This window comes from Pezoporus wallicus, unplaced genomic scaffold, assembly GCF_028554395.1.
Source record: "Pezoporus wallicus isolate ANWC-B61680 ecotype Strahan unplaced genomic scaffold, APGP_CSIRO_Pwel_v1 contig_5542, whole genome shotgun sequence".
NCBI classification, from domain to species: domain Eukaryota; kingdom Metazoa; phylum Chordata; class Aves; order Psittaciformes; family Psittacidae; genus Pezoporus; species Pezoporus wallicus.
In genome coordinates this window covers 1,756,176-1,775,915 of record NW_026640165.1, presented here as the reverse complement: position 1 = coordinate 1,775,915, position 19,740 = coordinate 1,756,176, and the positions used below count along the sequence as shown (strand labels likewise).

General features: G+C 40.3%; 1 protein-coding gene across 2 annotated transcripts in view; it reads right to left on the bottom strand.

The window, feature by feature from the left end:
• Window positions 1–16,137: 16,137 nt before the first annotated feature.
• PIK3CG (phosphatidylinositol-4,5-bisphosphate 3-kinase catalytic subunit gamma) overlaps window positions 16,138–19,740 on the bottom strand; it is a 34,723-nt gene continuing 31,120 nt past the window's right edge. For both annotated transcript variants that reach the window (XM_057417794.1, XM_057417796.1), the window contains exon 11: window positions 16,138–17,989. In XM_057417794.1, coding sequence (XP_057273777.1) covers window positions 17,708–17,989 — 282 coding nt within the window. In that variant the 3' untranslated portion in view covers window positions 16,138–17,707. The remainder of the gene's footprint in view (window positions 17,990–19,740) is intronic.

Genomic DNA, 19,740 nt, shown 5'->3' with positions numbered 1-19,740 from the left:
TACTGTCTTTTACAAAGTGCCTTAGGCATGCCCAGTCTGCATATAAACGGGGTACCATTGTAGAAGACCTCTCCCAAACTCCTATGCAGTGTGTTGTGTAAAAGACATTTTAATATTTACCCCAACCCCAACTCATCTGCAGTACATGCATCACAGAACCTGTGCCATGACATCCTGCATAAGTGCCCTGTCCTTTTCTTACAGCATTATCCAGCAAAGCTTTCAAAGAAATAGGAAAAAAAAAGAAATATGGCCTTGAGGCTGAATATTCAAGTCAGTAGTCCTTTCTACGTCTTCTGTCTTGATTTATACCTAATAGCTCAAATGTGAGCTGATTCCTAGAGGTTTGCCTGGATACTTACAGAGAGGCCAAATTCAATGCTTTCACCTCGTAGCACATATAGCAAGGATCCAGAGCCAGGGATTTATCTATCATCCTTCTGCCATCTAGATGATAGCACAGTTTCTTTGTCCTATAGGGTCTTGGACCTGAAGTAGATCATTTCGGTAGCAGCTGGCAAGGTACATGGACTACTGAGATGTGGGAAGGCAAGAAGGTTCTCCTTGGAACTGAGTTAATGACTACATTTCAAATCTGTGGTCCATTTCTGGACAGAGACTTCAAAACATAGCCTGTCTGCCTCTTCTGTAAGAAAGGAAAGTGATTGGAATTGCCCCAGAACAGTCATTTTGAAAGGTAAGAATCACTCATGGATCATCTCTCTGTCTTTGGTGATCTGTAATAACTAGATACTTGTTTTGATGTTCTTTTTCTGAAGGTGCTGAAGAAGGAATGTGGCAGGAATGCAGGCACAGAAATATGGAGATCTTTGGGTCTTTCTTTTGAGAAAATTCCCTTTGACCAAACGCAGCTCTGGCAGGACCAGTCATTTTCCAAAGTAAGTCCCAACTGCAACGTAAATTTGGGTTTCTTAGCGACTGAGATTTTCCATGTTTGAAGGCTAAAATAAGAGCAGTGAACTTTGGGCAGTGGAGATGCTCTCACTGAAAAATGTCAAGGAAGAGGAGTTCAGCGTTGAAGGCATCTGCCTTCCCAACCCTCACTTTGTAAGGGAAGCTTTGCTACAGAATTGGGCACACTTCTTTCTCCAGGGAAATAGCACAACACTCCTAAATGATGGAGGGCAGTGCAAAGCTGGTGTTGACTGTATCACAGTAAAAATGATTTGCATTTACAGAAAACAGTGGGCTTTGATTATGGCTACATTTTACAAGCAGTAAAAATCTTTCATATCCTGTCACTGTTTCAGTTCATCATGTGCAGAACCAATACAGAGCCCACTGAAGTTGCTTAAAAGCTGCTGCCCACTACAGAATATGTTGGGGTAAAGTCCTACAGGATTCATATTACTTTCTGTTGTGAAATGGCAACTTAACTAGAGGTGAACAAGAGGTAAGAACAATATCTCATAATCTTTAAAGTTTAGAGAAAAATCACAGAATCACAGAGCAGCTGAGGCTGACAGGGTTCTCTGGAGGTGGTTAAATTGTGTATTTCAGGTCCTGCCTGTTGTGTCCTGCCCTGTCACTGGGCACTGCTGAACAGTCTGGAACCATCTTCAGGCTGAGCAGTGCAAGCTGTCTCAGCCTCTCCTTGTATGCCAGATGCTACAAGCCCTTAATCAATGGTAGTGGCCCTTGGCTGGACTTGCTATGGTCTGTGTCTCTCTTGTCCTGGGGAGCCTCAGTATTATACTGTACTGTACTGGAGAGCATTTGTCCTGTCAAGGTCCCAGTGAATGGCAGCACAACCATCTGGTGTATCAACTGCTTCCCCCAGTTTTGTATCTTCTGCAAACTTGCTGAGGGTGCACTCTGTTCCACCATCCAGGTCTTTAACATAGCTGCACCTTAGTACAGCAAAACCTCTGGGCTATGTCATTAGTGATTGGCATCCATATTTTCATTACAGGTAAGTACAGAGTAACATCTACCCAAGTTGTTTTAAGGAGCAGGTAGGGATTTTTCCTTGGAATGGTTTAATTTCTGCTTGTAAATATATGGAAATGTAAGAAGGGCTCTTCAAAATGCTTACGGAAAAACGTATTTTATTGGAGAAAGACTAATAAGTGCTGAAATTTATATTGAAATATCTACTACTAAAATATCTACTATTTTAAGATTACTACTTAGTAAAGCATAAAACATTATTTAATTTTAAACGTGCAGTATTTAAGATTTTATCTTTCAAAACATGCAGATATTTTAAACTTACTCCATTGTGTAAACAAAATAAAAAGCACGATATCTTGAAAAAAATACATAATTTTACTGATGGCTTTATTTTCTTTTTGTGTCTCAAGCGTAGACATTCCTCAGTTTAGTTGTACCATGCCTGGAAGCTGGAGAATAAAAATAGTTACATTCTAAAAAAGAGGCAGTGCTGAGGGTAAAAGGTCCTGATCTTGCAAGTTCTTGCTTAAATGGAAACTCAATGGGACTACTTGGGTGAGGAGGAATTACTCATCCATCAGCAATAATAAAACTAGGCTGAGCTCCTCTACTAAAATGGTAGTAATTCAAACATGGAAAATATTATTCACTCTCTGATGAAACTGGACAAGCGGGAGTTACAAATCTGTGATTTTTAAAGAAGCGACCACAGCTGAAACCCATTGGAAATCTGTTTTTCAAACAGATGAGAACCTGCTGCTAAGTGGTTGGACTGCAGTGATGTCTTAACAATTGAGGGTTTAGAGTTTTTATATTTAATATAGATGAGCTAGAGTGATTGCAAGCTTGTTTGGAAGCCAAGTATGTATTAATATCAATATTAACAATGCCTTGGGCTAGACAGAAAGCTTGAAAACATTAATAAAAATCAGTGCATTTTTGGAATTACTTCATTCTGTGGCCTTAAAAAGAGTTTCCTTGGCACAATAAGATGACCTTATCCTTGAACAAAACAGTATTCTATGTCAGAAACATCTTTATTTCCTTACGCAGCAGGACAGAAAAGCCACTTTTTTTCCAAGCAATCCAGTTTGTAAGTACAAAACCTAAAAAGAATGAACACATCATGACACCTCAATACTGATTGCCTGACTCTTGAGATACGGGTGAGTGCCTAATAGCTAGTTTCCAGACAAAGCGCACTCAGCTAAGCACCAGGGTATGCGTCAAGGAGGTTTTAAAGGGGAACATTACTCACAGCTCAACAGCAACTAAAGAACATTGAAAGAGGTTGCAGAACTCTCTCTTCTTTCATTACTCCCAGTGAAGGGGGAAAAAAAATCCCACAAACCCATAAAACTTCTCTGTCCCTTTCCTATCTGGAGTACCACCTTCGCTGGTTGTGTGCACCTCTATGCTGATCTTCAATGAGTTTGCTACAAGAGGCAGCACGCCACTTCCAGGATTCAAGGGTAGTCTCATTGATGTGACCAGACCCTGCATGAGGACTCTGCCACACTGGCCAGTTTCAAAGCCATTTGTAGCAAAAAGCATTTACCACAGAGCAAGGTCCATAAATCAGAATTCTTCAAAACATCACAGCTAATGTAACCGCAACCAGTAGTTCTCAGCCTGCAAAAAGGCATCTAAACTTTTGAATTGCTGGTTCCATTGCCTTTTGTTCTTGTGACATTTCTGATTTTCCCTCTGAAAGATGATGATAATTTACTCACTAACTTGTTTCTTGTCTATTGTTTATGTCAGGTACCATAGCTGTAGGCTGCACAAGGAAAAAAAAAATCTCCAGCACAAAGCTCTTTGCTTCTTTGCTCAGGACACTTTAGAATCATAGAATAGTTAGGGTTGGAAAGGACCTTAAGATTGTCCAGTTCCAACCCCCCCCCTCCATGGGCAGGGACACCTCATAATATACCATGTCACCCGAGGCTCTGTCCAACCTGGCCTTGAACACCACCAGGGATGGAGCATTCATAACTTCCCTGGGCAACCCATTCCAGCGCCTCACCACCCTTACAGGAAAGAATTTCTTCCCTCATGGGGAAGTTTAACAGTCAACACAAAAATCCTTTCTACATTTCCAGTGAACTTGATTCTCCTTCTCCTCCACCTTTTCAACTGGAAAACCACAGTTCTTTGGACATACCTAGTATCAGTTCTTACATGGGAAACTATGGACTCTTCCCTTTAGTATATATAAACCTATTTTTAATCAGTGCTGATTTTCTTACTTACTTCTGGTTATCTCTGAACCTATTTGTTGTATTTGGAAGAACAGAGCAATTACCTTCTCCAGATCTCAGTGGTTTCCTTTGTTGTTCTTCGTCATGATCTTGTGAGTAGGTGTATGCCAATGGACCTTTGTGCTGGACTAGCTTTCACTGTTGGATAAAGGTCTAACATTTTATTTCTCAGAAGTATTTTTGTAAACAATCCATTTCCAGTGTAAGACTGTAACTGATGAGTTTGTGTGTGGGAAAGATCAAGGGTCCTGAAAAAATGGAAATATCATGGTTTTATGTTAGTTTAAAATCTGTTCTTGGAGCTTGTTGGTGACTAAGCCACTGAAAACTGGACCAATCTATCAGAGTTTAGGAGGATAATCCATCAGAAGAGATTCACAAAGAAGTTGTTTTATTTTCCCCATTAATAGCTCATTTTCTGCACAAAGTAGACCCATATATTACATTAAATAGGTCCTCTGCAGTTTATTGTTTATTTGTAGGCCTGGTCTTTAAAGGATAAGCCAATTCCCTGCCAAATGCAGCTCATTTCTCTTTGACCCATTTGACTCATTTCTCTTTGACCCATTTGACTCATTTCTCTTTAACAGCTGTGACAATCTGTTTGTCACAGAGCTTAGTACATACTGATTTATATATTAAAAGTAGCTGGAGGTGGAACAGTCCCATTTGTGGGTTTAGGACCTTAAAACATGGTGTGAAAATTCACCAGATTACTCCCTGTTTTTCAAATGATGACATTGCTTTCTAATTTTGTACTTCAGTGAGTTCTCTTATGAGAGTTACTCTTACCTGGACAAAAATAGTGTCCTGAAATGTCCTAATTATCCTCCATGTTACAAGTATGACAACATGATAGCATGGAATACATCAGGCTGAGGCCAATAGCAGGCTGTTTGCCATTCTGAGGAGAATTGTTTCTGGCTCAGTACCATATGCCTGATGGTGGCATGTGTCTTCTCAGGAAGGACAAATTGCTCTCCTTCATGTTTGGCAGGCTCCTGCTGGAATGCCAGGGAGGCCTATATTTAGTACTGGTATTGTTTACCCAACAGGATAGGAAAATTGTTATGATGATGTGACTAGAGATTTACTAAGGCTGTTTTCCAAGAGCTGAAGAAGATGTGCTTGAAGTGGGCGTTGGATTTCCAGCTCTGAATCTTATTGTTCCTATTTTCTTTGGGTACAGTACATCCTGCTCCCAAGCCCAGGCCTGTGGTGTTGCAGCCTGAGCAAATCACAGCTCATTTACTGTGATTTGGCATTGAATTCCTACAGAGCTGCTTATTTTGATATTCAGCCTGGCACCCAAAACTTTGATCTCCTTGTTCTCTTGAACTCTGACTGCAGTTGCTTCCTTTTCTGCTACCTTGATGACGTGTGCTGTCCTGGCTACCCAAAGCACATATGCTCCCAAGTGTGTTGAGAGCAGAGATCCAGAGAAGCAATAGCTCTCATCAAACCCCTCTTTGCCTGTTTTCTGCAATGGGCACATGGCCTACATACAATTAAAAAAGCTCCTGAGATAGAAGGCAATATCAGCGCTGACACTCACTTTGGGAATTACACCTCCTCTGTTCTTTCCCCTTGTGAAACAGCAATATCAGGAACTCTCAAAGAAGTGGAACGATACCATGGAGTTGTCTTACTTCTTATTTATCTTATTTCCACTCTAAATTGGCCACAGGAACATCCACCGTTCAACAAGAGCATCCAGGGTTTCTTCTTTCAGAAGGTCATTCCTGTGGGAAGGATGGTTTTGATTATGCACTGTTTGTATTTAAGTTACATTTTCAACTGGAAATTTACCCTGTACTTAAGCTTTGCAGATATAGCAGTGTTAGCAAGAGTGTGAAAGAAATCACCTCTTGAGGAAAAAAAAGCAAATATCCCAGTGTAAACATGATTTTGTTGACTTTATTTAGGCATGTGTGAATAAATGAAGATCCATATGGGATGAACTAAACTAAACAGGCTTGTTATTAACAAAACTTTTCAAGCACATGCTCTGTTCACAACTCAGTTCAAGGCAAAATATTAAGGAAGACTAATTTCCTCTTCCTTGTTTAAAAAATCCATACAACAATTTGCTTGTGTCTTGCCACACATTCTCATAAGCAAATTAATTTTGGAGGTATTCTTAAAAACATTGTCAAAATCATGGAATCCTAGAATGGTTTGGATTGGAATGCACCTTAAAGCTCATCCAGTTCCAACCCTCTGCCATCGGCAGAGACATCTTCCACTAGACCAGGTTGCTCAGAAATATACCATAATCCTTTCTTAGGGCATTTAAATCTTTTGTTCCATCTGAAGCAAGTGTTACTTTAGGTTATTGTAGCTATAGCCAAAACATGAAAAATCAGCTGTGCTTGGGTTGGCTGTATTGGAGTTTTCAATATGTGAGGCAGGAGGTTCCCAGGGCTTGCTAATACTGCAGGTATTTTCTCTTTATTTGCCGTTTCAGTACTGCTGGCAGCATACTGCACAACTAAGAACAAGGACTTTCCTTTTTCCCTATATGTCCCTTCTGTGTGCATAAAAATTAGGTTGTTCTGTTGATTTAGTTTCTTAGATTAAGCCTTCTTCGGTTTCTTGTCACAATTTTGACATTTCCTGTGGAAGTTGTGATTTGGCACTTTTTATCATAGTACAATTTATAGCTCATCTTCCATTGAACAAATGTTGATTAATAACTCTTGGCATTAGAAAAAACTCACAGCTTTTGCTTGTTTTCAGTAGTTTGGTAAACTGAGGGAAGGTCTCGACAACCTTCATTTGCTTTGATTAGTAGCTGATTGACTATTTTTGTATCTTTCTCAGCTTTCTGTCCATTGGACCAAGAATAATATAGGAAGCAGGTTGTGCATGTCTGAAACATCCATCCTGTACAGATCTGTTAAATCCCTCAGATGTCTGTTGTTGACTATTTCTTGAACAAATTCACTGCAAATCCCTTATCTGTCAAACACTGCTACATGATGACTCACAGGTATGAAGATTCTCCAAGTCATAAACTATCTCTAGTCTACTCATCTGCCAGGAAGGTATTTGCTTACACCTTCCAACAGAGCCCTTTTTCAATGCGTAAAGTAGCACTAAGAAAAGTGCAAACCACAAACCACTTGTTGCAGGGTAAGCACTCAAGGGTAAGCTAATGCACTCTCCTACTTTTACAGGAACAGTTCTGATGTTTTCCTTACTGACTTGTTGGTCATCATTAAGGAAAAGATGCTTTTATTTGGGCAAAACAGTCAAGAAACTAAGTTGCAGCAAAAGTTTTTAAACACAGCTCTCAGCTTTCAGGGCCTTGCTTTCATTTGGACTGAAAGCAGAATCTAGCAAGAACTTTTCCTATTGAAGTGATTCAATATTCAAGGACACTTTCAGCTGTCCTTTCTTTACAGGCCTTTTTATTCAAGAAAACCATTGAGCACAGATGAATTCCTGGACTTCATCCTGCTGCAAAATTCTGAGACTAGTGGCAGATAACACCTTCCTTTTATTTCTTACACTTACTCATACTCAGTTCAACAAGTCACTATGTGTTGACGTTAGGTGTTGGTAAAAGTGCCAGAAAGCATTTTGCAAGTTGGTTTCTCAATCAAGCAGCCAGGGCTTGATTGTGCCAACATAGTCCATGTGCAGGGGCTGGATACTTCCACTGGGCTTGGTACTAACATTAGGCTTCCTATGGTCACCCATTCCATGCCAGACAGTCACTTTTAGCTTGGTGTAAGTCATTGTAAATCATAGATTTTAGGAAAAACTACATGGCAAATTAACAATAAAGATCTTGCTCCCAGCAGTTTGTAGAAATTAGATGGGACACATAAACATCAACATGTATTGAAGATCTAAGTTTCTGCCATTGTACACCTCTGCCCTCACAGCCCAGGAGCTTTGTATGGCTCTGTCACAACATCATTTGCTGTATTGTTGGCTCCCATGTTGTTTGATTGAGACTGAAAAATCGCCATAGTAATCAACTGTCAGCAGGTAATGGTTTCCTCTGAGTTAAGAAAGGGCAGCCACCAACTCCTACTGTGCTCTGTTGTGTGCCTCAGGCATCACTGTCAAGTTCTGCTTCTGGTGTTTTGAATGAAGGAAACAGTCTCTAAACATGTGGATCATTCTTGCTGGGGAAGTGCACAGCATTTCCTTGTGTGTACATTTGAGAGGTCTCCTCAATACCTTTTTCAGAGCCGTTGAAATATTTTACTTGTAATGACGAGACATCCTGTTTCTGTAGTCAGTACTCTAGAGTTAACTTTGTTTCTTCCTTTCCGAAGTCTTTGGTAGCCAAGAATACTTTGTTGTTCTACAAGTTAACCAGGTTTCCTAAATTTCCCTAAAGGACTGATTGTCCTAAAAGATTCATTATCTCATTGGTGTAATTTTGGTTTTATTTCTAGTAGGCACTGAGAAGTTTGGGGAAATATCTGTTTCTCCAAATGTTGAGGTTTTTTTCAGCCTTCTGTAATAGTATTTTCTCTCACGTATGTGAGAGAAAATATGTTCTATATGTTTTTTCACTCCATGAATCATTTAAATCATGCCCTTCATAGATTTGTGAGATTTCTGACATCCACAAATATTTCCTTTCCCTTCTTGAGCAGAAATGTTGCTATAGGGATGTTTGTGCCCTCTGCACTCACATAGCTTCTCCTGGTAACAGAGCAGTTCTCCCTGCTGCCAGCAAGTTGTATACTTCTAGTGGTGTTTAAAGGGTTGTGGTATGCTTTAAGACTTTGGGAGGTCTTGCTGTGAGATCTACTATATTTAAACAAATCCTGGCAGGTTGTAACTGTCTGTACTGCGGTTTGCATGTCTTTTTGACAAAATGGTGCTTTTAAATGTTTTACTGAGTTTCATGTTATATTCTCTTGATCTGGTAAATAACACTAACAGATCTTTCTGGTGCTTTATTTTTACTGTTGTTATAAATTAGGATATTACAATTATGATAAAGGCTCTTCCCTGTATCTTTTTATTGGCTTCTCTCTTGTGAACATGATATACTAAACGGCACTCTCTGAAGTATTGCCGTATGAAGAGTACTGGACAAATCTAACTTGCTTTTCTGTAGGTCCAGGTGCTGAAGCCACTAGCTGGATTGATCCCAGTTTTGAATGGGATGCGTGCATGCTACCAGCTGGGATAACTAAACTGTGGTGGCCCCACAGTATTCAGGTTTGTTGAGTCTTGGTCATCCTGGGGAAGGGCTGTATTTCTGTTACTACTGCATTTACTACATTAAGATTTTTCCACTTTTCCAGTCAAGTGTATATTTACTATAAAGTTCCTTTTCCACCTTGAGCCCACAGATAATAGTAGTCAGGAGGGTGAATTAAAGTTGGGAAAGCTTGGTCTTCCAGTGCTTTGCACCTTGAAGCATATACACACAACTTTTCCTGATTTATTTTTGCTGTTAGATTCATGTCCTAAAGGGATTCACAGTCAGGAGAATTTTTAGCAAGTTTCTCCCAGTGCAGGTGTTGACACCATCTCTAGTTACTTTGCTTTTGACACTTGGTTCCTTTGCTAACATTTCAGCTGAGCATTTCCTGGCTATAGGAAGGTTGGCACATGTTTAGGGTGATGGTGTTTGTCTTCCAAAGTAACCATTACGTGTGATGGATCCCTGCTGTCCTGGAGATGGCTGAACACCTGCCTGCCCATGGGAAGTGGTGAATGAATTCACTGTTTTGCGTTGCTTGTGCAGCTTTTGCTTTACCTGTTAGACTGCCTTTATCTCAACACATGAGTTTTCTCACTTTTACCCTTCCGATTCTCTCCCCCATCCCACTAGGGAAGAGTGAGTGAGAGCCTGTGTGGGGCTGAGTTACTGGCTGGGGTTAAACCATGCCAGAAGTGGACAGTCTAGATTTTGAGGCCCAAGCAACAGCAACAAGAGAACAGAAGTGAAGGACTGGGGTGATGATCCTGAGCAGCAGCAGCAGGGAATGATCATTCACATTATGGTTTTACCTACTCACAAAAGAAAAAACAAAACAAAACAAGTTTATGTTTTGTAAATTGTATTTTTATAAACTGTGTTTATTGTCATTGAATAGTCCTGATAGTCCCAGTACTTGAGGACTGCGAGGGTAAGTTGTTTTGCGTTAACTGAAGACCTCTCTGCATAGGTTGGGTTTTCCCCAGCCTGTAGGCGGCTGATGTTATAACACAGAAATCTCTGCAGCTCACGTAAATCTTCATTGGGAAACATGAGGTAGAAGGAGAACACTTTGTTTTTCTTGGGTGTTCATTGTTCTTTTTCCAAATGCATTTTGTGGACCTGGTATAAGAAGAGGAATATGGGCTCCTGTGGGAAAGCAGTCCAACAGAGAGTTAGAGAGCAGGGAAGGAATGGTGGTGCCTTCTTGGAGGTGTGATGGAGGATTAGAGGAGACAGCACTGGAGCAGCAATGGAGAGGTGTGCATTCTGCAGATGTGCAGAATAAGACAATTGTGTGGGGACAGAGGCAGAGAAGAGAGTTAACACTCTAAAAGTATATTTGATGAGTTAGGGGGTCTTTAGTCTCCAATTTGGGGTGAATGTCTTGTGTGTCAGAGCCACTGAAGACAGCTGGGTCCTTTTTTCTCATGCTAACAACACTGTGAAAACAGTCCTCTTGCTCTTTTTAAACATCCTAATCCTATGCATTGTTGCCTGTGTTTAGATGCCTTGTGGGCATATGGAACTCCAGAGGACAGGGTAAACTAAACAAGCCTTTATATAAGGGTATATATGGATTTTTAAGCCCACACTATTCACTGAAGAGTTCAGTTAGCATTTACAGAAGAAAGCAGGGATGGAATAAGGAAAGGAGAACAGTGGGAATAAAAAAAAAACTCTAAGAAAAAGTCCTCCAAGAGGTGCATTCCTCAGATCCTCAAGAGGGACACTCCACTAGCGTTGTGTTAATGAATTACAGTTGTGCACAGCAGTTGCATGAACACCATGAAAGGGTCCTTTCAGGGACGTGCCTTATCTGCTGAGGTCTAAACCCTGCTGGTGGTGCTGGCTGTGCGCTCGGAGCCCTTGAGAGGAGTGAGTGGTGCCATTTCCCCCTCAGATGGTCTGGGGTCTGCCTCTCATTTTGCAGAAAAACTGGTGCAGAATCTGCCATCAAATGGCTCCTAGTCTGGCCTTCAGTACAACACAATACTTACCCTCTCCTGAAGCCCCAGAGCACACAGCTCATCCTGGCACCTAAACCCTGACTTCCACATCCACTTTTGCCAGAGTTGCTGCCACTGGGTCCCCACTGCCCTGGAAAAGATGCAGCTGCACTCTATGGCCTCCTACTCCCCACAGGGCTGGTGTCCGCCTCCACAGCACCTTCAAGATTCCAATCTGGTTAGAAGCCACTCTTGGCCCTCACTTTGATCTGCTCTTGCAATCACAGATTCCCAAAGATGGCCCTTTGAAAAATTAACATTTAGCTAATTAGCATCTCCCTAGAATGCAAGGTCTGCAGCAGCATGAAGGATCATTGCCTGCCTTTGCATGCAGCATCACCTTGAATCAAAAGTCCCTGCCTGGGATCTCTGGGTATTCTTCTCTGCAGACAGGCAGAATTTCTCTTTTATAAAGTCTGGAAAATACATCGTATTCTGTGGGAAAGAGGCAGGTTTGTAAAACAGGGAGGCTGTTGTGAACTTCATCAAGATGAGGGATAACTTTGGCTGGAGGGAGAGCGTTTCACAAGCAGACCTGTTTATCTCACTGAGATTCTTCATGCAGAAACATTTGACAGCTGAGCAGAAGAGCTGCCATCCTGCACCAGAGCCAGAGTCTGTCCAGGCCCGTATCCTGTCCTTGACAGAGGCCAGAAGGCTTCAGAAAAAATGCATTTCCATCATGATGGGGAATAACTTCCCCATGTGATGAGTTTAATGCCAGTCCCAGACACTTGCTGGTTGATTTGGGGAAGAAGCACAAGACTGACTGTTCCTTCGCATTTTTTATTTAATCTCAGGTAATTTAATGGTAAATATTCTGAGCAAAATACAGCTCTGGCCATATCTTGAATTGTTAATGAACTCTTTATCATGGAACTCCACCATGGCAGCAGTTTTCTTAGGTTGTTAAGCAGTCATAGCCCTCATAGCCTTTTGCATTATAATTATTCTCGATAAAGGAAGATAAATTCAAAGGCAAAGGAGGATCTGGTACAAAGTCTGAGCTGTAATTTTAAAACTGTTTTGTACTATGGGCTATTAACATTTCTATTTTCTTTCTCCTTTCAGGGATCTTGCCTGGTTATTCTTCATTACATTAGATTTGAACTTCCTTTGTGTCTCTCTCAATGTTTATCTTCTCAAGAAATGCAGTTTATTATTTTCCATTTGTTTCTTCATGCACTTAATGAATGGCTTGGTGGTAAACTCTGACCATAGATAGAACAGCATTGAGAGCACAACCAGCACCTGGAAACTGTGACTCCTAACACGGAACACCAGAGAGATTGCACCGAAGTGTGGGATGCACTCGTACTTACTCGATATAGCTCTTCTGCCATACGCAGGTCTCTTTTGTTAGCTAAAATTAACTGGCATGTGTTTCTGGCACTGTGCTGCTGCTGTTTCCAAAGTGACAGCCTCTTCTTCTGCATCTCCAGGAGATTACCTGAGAAATGGTACTTTTCTAAACATTGTCTCCCTGCCTTCCCCAGCCTGAGGAGGGCTCTTGCCATGTCAGGTGCTGCCGTACACCCTCCAAAACAACAAGCCCCCATTCCCAGGGGCAGGAAGGAGCGAGCTTTTAGTGTGAAGTGCCTACTTGCTCATTATCAACTGGCAGAACACCAGCCTCACTCTTGCTGGGTATAACACACTCAGTGATGTTTGAAACGCTACATCCTTTTAACCATACAGGGTGTATCATACTATAGCAGGTCACCTTTTCTTATCTCTGATTTGATGTACAAACCCCACATGGTTATAACCTTTATCCATAACCTTTATCTCTGATTTGTCCTTATCATTAATGGAGTAACTGCAGACAAACTGCTTTCTCTTCTCCAGCATGAATCCTATTTCTGTAAATATGCCACGAAGTTTAAAGGTACATTAGTACTTTTCTGGCTAATTCTGCCTCCAAAATGCTGAGTGGGGTGATCACAGCAGGAAGCTGCAAACTTCCGTCCAGGAGAACAGGCAATTTCTGGAGTGCTGTTTCCAACATGCATTCTCTCAGTTGCAATAAGAAGATTCATGACAGCATGGCAGTGTTTCTCAGATACTTCAGTGTCACTGGGGTACTCAAAGGGCCCACCAGCCCCTGCAGGTGGTTTGGTATCCCATATTTTAATCTCAATAGTTTCTTATATGCAAGACTACTTAAACTATGTTAGAAAGTCACCAGCACAGAGTTTGTCACCTACATAATCCCAAGGACTACTCATGCAGATTTGCAGAACACTGCTAGTACACTGTAAAAAAGGTTGATCATGAAAAATACCCTAAAAGTTATAATTTACACTGATATTTTTCTCATCAGTTGTTCATATCTGTATTTCTGTATCACTGGTCCCATTTAGCAGAAATTCTGCTAAATATGTGTTAAATAAGGCTAAATTTATGGGTTAAAACTTAAACAGGGGAAGTTTAGACTGGATACAAGGAAGAAGTTCTTTACTGTTAGGGTGGTGAGGCACTGGAATGGGTTGCCCAGGGAAGTTGTGAATGCTCCATCCCTGACAGCGTTCAAGGCCAGGTTGGACAGAGCCTTTGGTGCCATGGTTTAGTGTGAGGTGTCCCTGCCCATGGCAGGGGGCTGGAACTAGATGATCTTAAGGTCCTTTCCAACCCTAACTATTCTGTGATTCTAAACATTCTGCTAATGATAGATTAAATATCTCTAACAAGAGCAACCAATGTATTCAATGAAGATCTAAATATAATCATGCTGTACACTTCAGCTCTGTTTCTTCTCTTCCTGTCCTGGAATATAATGAGGCTGGAGCCTTGGGGACACACTCACTGCTAACCAGCATCTCAATGATCTTGCTGGGGCCAAAGTATATGTCAAGTCGCAACTGAGTCTGAAACACTGACTCTAAGAATAGATTCAAATTTCCATTGTTAGGTGCAGTAGTGATGTGAATTCAGACTACCAAAAAAACCCAGAATATATCTTAAAATAGCCATTAAAAGCAATTTTCAAAAAATAGTCATAAAATTGTAGAATCACAGAACACTTGGGTTGGACCCTAAAGACCATTTAATTCCAACCCCCCCTTGCTACAGGCAGGGACACCTTCCACTAGACTAGCTTGCTCCAAGCCCCGTCCAACCTGGCCTTGAACGCTGCCAGGGATGGGGCAGCCACAGCTTCTCTGGGCAGAGTGTGCTGGTGTCTTCACCACTGCCACAATAAGGACTTTTTTCCTAATGTCTAACCTCAATCTCCCCTCTGCCAGTTTAAAGCCATTCCCCCTTGTCCTGTCCCTACATGCCCTTGTAAAGAGCCCCTTTCCAGATTTCTTGTAGGCCCCCTTTAGTACTGGAAGGCTGCTCTCCCCTGAGCCTCCTCTTCTCCAGGCTAACTGGAGACAAGGATGATAATGGAGACCTACTCAGGAAATGTAGTCATTTTCTGTCTCTGCATGCTGTGTTAGAGCCTGGGAAAAACACGGTTAGTGATTGATTCACATCTTCTGTTTTCTAGTCCCTCTAAACCAGCTGTTCTGAAGGGTTGGTGTGCTTGTGTACCGGAAGATGTTAGGCCCAAGCATGGGGAAATTGTGCTTCAGCTTCATATTCCAGCAGTGGTGGCTGTGCTAAGGCTCCAGCTTTCAAGGCCTTGGGTATGCAGCCACCACTGCAGAAAATGATGGCTGTATCCCACATGGGGACAGGCAGGGGTGTACTTGTGCCCATCTCCCCACCAGAAGAGCAATTCCACTCCACCTTGAAGCTGGGCTGCTTCAAAAAACATCTCTGCCCTTGTGTCAGGGCTTGCCAGAAAACAAAGTCAGTTGTGGGTACAGGTTTCCAGAGGTGCAGGAAAGCCAAAAGGTATACAGTCAACTCAGCCATACAAATGTGCCAGTAAGCTGCCTAATAGCTCGTTCTGTAGGTAAGAAGGAGATTTGGCAGCTACTTTTGATCTCCCAGAAGCCAGGCTGGCAAAATACCCTATGCCTGATATAGAGGGGGTCTTCCATGGAAGACACAAGGCAGCTCAGCACTGCCCAGGCAGCTCAGCCATAGGCTTCCTGGGCAAGGAAAGTAATGGAAGTCTGCTAATTCGCTCAAGCCAGAGGTGTTTCAGATGTTGGTAACAAACACTGTATACAATTCAATGTATCACAATGTAAACTGCTGATAAAAGTCATCAGCCTGAGTTTAGTGCAGGATAAACTGCTTTCCTCTGGGTGCAGATCTCTTGTAGACCTTTTCTCTGCAAAAGGAGGCCATTTCCCTCAAAGTCATGGTTAGCATTTATTTCCCCTTGCTGGACTTAAATTTAGCAATAGATCTACGTTTAAAAACTAGAAACTCACTAAAATCATCAGATTTTTCTTTCTAGAACAAACCAGGAATGGATAAAGTGCTCTCAGAAAGTGGTAATATTCTATTCATATTTTACAATTATAATAATTGCAATTCTAATACTCTAGACTATTAAAATTGTGATATCTGACATCATACGGAGTTATTAATATGGAACTAAACCAATTTCTCTCAGTGGGACTCCAAATATGATTTATTATTGAACTTACACAGTCTTCAAGTAACTGAATAAAAAATATTTGCATGTATTTTCAGCTGAGCTGCTTCCTCATGAATGCTAAGCAAACGAACAGAATATGTCAATTTATTTCAGATCTATAAAATACAAATCTAAAAATATAATCTTACAGACAATATTCACCATTTAGTTTATATTTTAGTATGGTCTTAAACCTATCTTGCGCAGAATAATAATGTAACAGAACAGAACAACAGATTTCCTTAGCTAGAGTCTGCCACATACATCAAAGATAGCTGTGCACAGTAATTGACTAAACATCTACACTTCAAGAATAGGCTGGCTGCATCTCAGAACTGAGACACCAATTACAGTACATTTATTAAGAATCCTTCAAGAACACAGTCAGTAGTAACAGTGGTAGCAGTAGCTAAAATCTGCACAGTTCTGTGACACAATTGAAGCAAATGGTAACAGAATTAGAAAGTTCAGTTAATCATTGATATGTAATGTACAACCCATGTAACACTACAACGAAAGAAGAAATTACACAGGCACAAGTGCAAAAAAGCAATATTGTAAGCCATCTCTCTTTGGTAAAAATCAATTAGCAGGAAGTATACCATAATAATTCAAGTCAAACACTAATTCAGGCTGTTTTTTTCCTGTCCTACCACAGACAGATTTGATGATTTGCCGGTATCCTACAGTAGAGAAGTTAAGATTCTATTTACACTGCCCATTTTTAACTCTTTTCAGTTTAAATAGTGAAATTCAAGATAAGGGTTTTTTCTTTCATAAATAGCTTTTTCAGTAGCAGAATCTCTCAAGGAATTTAAAAATAAATAGCAAAATATACACAATTTCAAAGATTACATTTAATTCCTTCTAGGTATATCCTGAAAATATATCTCCAAAGAATAAATAACTTTGGGTTTCTCAAATATTTGGTAAAATGGCAATTACTCTTACATAAGGAGTTTTCTCAGGAATAAGGAAGTACCAATGTGTTTTCTACACGGCTTTTACCACCCAGGTGGAATTTTAGTAACTTTACATTAAGAATAGAATCTGTAATAGAATATGGACATTCCTCATTAAAAAATACAGTAAAACTTTCAAAATGAAACCTTCAAAATTCCAGGTTCAAACCTGAGAAATTTCCAGGTAACTCCAAAGTTCTCCTGGCAGGACAGTCAAGCTCAGTTGTCTATGTCAGGAGGCTACAATAACAGTAAGGTTATCTCCTCTAGTGGTAGAGCCAAAGCTGTTTCTACTGACAACACATTTAAGATCCAAACAGGACAAAGTGTTAAGGAAGGGACAGAAGAGAAGGGTGTGGGTGAAGAACACCTGAGTGTAAACCATCCTCAGAAAGAAGTGAATTACCTACAGGGATTTCAAGAGGACTATAGATATGAAATAAATTCTTCTGCTTTTGAAGGGCCTGACCCTCACGAGCAATTAATGTCCTAGGGGATTTCTATTTGAATTTGCAGGCGATCATCTTACTCAAGCTCCTCCTTCATATTTATGCAAATTTTTTGCTAAAGAAAACAAGAAAAATGCAGGCCACATCAGCGAAGCACCTAGGGAAAGGAATCCAGCAACATGAAGTCTCATTGGACATTAAAAAACAAAGAAAATCTTGACTGCAGGAAGATCTTCTGGAGGGGCAGAGCAAAAGTTCTTGCCTTTTCAGAAGATCCATTTAAGCTGCCAGCAAAGTAAAGGCAATTTTGACTGCTCATTTATTCTGAATTCATAAATAACACGTAGCTTCACTAACCTCCTATTCACACCCACACATCATTTACATAAAACATTAAGCGGAATGCTTTTCTACTCCTTGTTTGATTCCAAGCACAAGATGTAAAAACCAGTTAAATTGCACAGTCCAGCCCTTATCTCTGCAAACCTCTATCTGATCAAGAAAATGCTTTTTGGCATCTTCTTCACTTTTCCCTACTGTCAGCGCATCCCGGATATATTCAATATCCTCTTTACTGGTTAACTGGGGCATTCCAGTCATTAGCATCATGGAGAACAGGATGATCAGCAGGTTTGTGTGGTGTCGAAGAGCTAAATAAGCCTTCACACATACATCCTACAAGAGAGAAGAATTTTTTGTTAACTGATGAGGTGAACTGAGGGGTGGTGTAGAAATTTCACAGGAGTGTTCACCAACACTATTCAATCACTTGAGTACATCAGAGAGGAGACCCAACAAAGCTGTTTACCTGAGCAGAAACACAAAGTCAACTTTTGCATCTGTTACTTGGTATTATTTCGTTCATCACCACACCTTGGGGCAACAAGAACTGTTTTGGGGTACAAACTACAGCTCTTTTCAATAATAACATATCAATTATTGAAGCATAAAACCTTACCTTCACCAAAATTTCAAATTAATTTTCCTAATCTTTTTCCGTGGCCATTAAAAAAGACAGAGATAATTCATTGTCTTCCTTTCCAATTGGTATGTTCCCATTTAAAGACCACGGATGGCAAGTGCTACCAAATAAAGCAGCACCTCCAGGGGACCGTTCTTCATTTTATACATGTATCTATTAACTTTGCAGAGATGATGGCTTATTTAATGGGGAAGATTTTTCAGGCTTGGTGTTCTGAGACATTTTTCCAGCTGACAGCTCTAGTTTTCAGGCACACTGTCTTGCTGTAGGACTTCCATGTTTCCATACTTCATACTGGAGTCCAGAGATTTATTTTTCACTGCTTTTCCACTTTCATATATAAGTAATCTGTGCTTAACAGCATAACCTTTAGAAGAACAAAATTTCTGCAGTGTGGAAAAATGAGCTATGCTTTTTGAAAGAGATTTAATGCTAAGTGACTAATACATAAAATGAAACAATTATTTCTTATATTAAATTTATTACTCAGTTTTAGAAATAACATCTTAAGGAAGACAATGCCATGAAGAAATCATATATTAGAAAGTTAAATAGGGCCTGCAATGCAGTAATGTAAAACAATGAAAAATATTTCCAAGAAGGTCAAAATCAAAGCTGAAGCATGGTATTTCTTACCCAATTAAATATTCAATTTAACCTTTCCACAAATGTATATGAATTTATTAAAGAATTCTTAAGAAAGCCAAATATTTTCATGTGAAGTTCCAGCAAATCTCATCAGCCCTCTAGAACACAGTTTAATTTTTGACAAGGCATATGGGTTTTTTCTTCCTTAGAAACAGTAAGAAGTGCATAAATAACCTTAACATCTATCAGTGTTTGCATCAGTAACACCAGGACAACCAACCAGACAGATTAGGAAGATAATAAGGAAGGAAGATGCTATGTCGAAGATCTGTCTATAGGGTTTCTTTTTTCCTGTTAAACCTTTCACTGCTTCCAAATAAATTCTGTCCTGTGATGCGGAGAAATAAGATCATAATTATGAACTTTAATGTTAGTTTAGCTCTAGCAAAGCAGAAGATAAACCGCAATGGAAAAAGCATAATTCACAACAGAAAGCACCATCATCTTATCACAGGGATTAGCTTCTCTCCATGACACCAGAGGAAAAAAGAAAAAATAAATTCTGCTTATGTATTATCAACTTCAAACAGGGAAATCTTGTCACAAGAGTTAGTGTGCGTTTTGTTCCCCTTGAAAGGGATGAAAGCTCTTTATAGTTATACCAAAGAAGGTTTTACATTTCAGTATGGATGATGCATCTCACTACTGCAGGTGTCTGAGACAGAAAACAATTATGCAGTCAAGAACCTGGCATCGCTGCATCTCAAAGGCAGTTCCTTCCAGGAATTCAAAGGATGAAAAAAATCATGTATCTGCCTGTTACAGTTATTTATTCAGACAGGAGCTGAATGGAGTT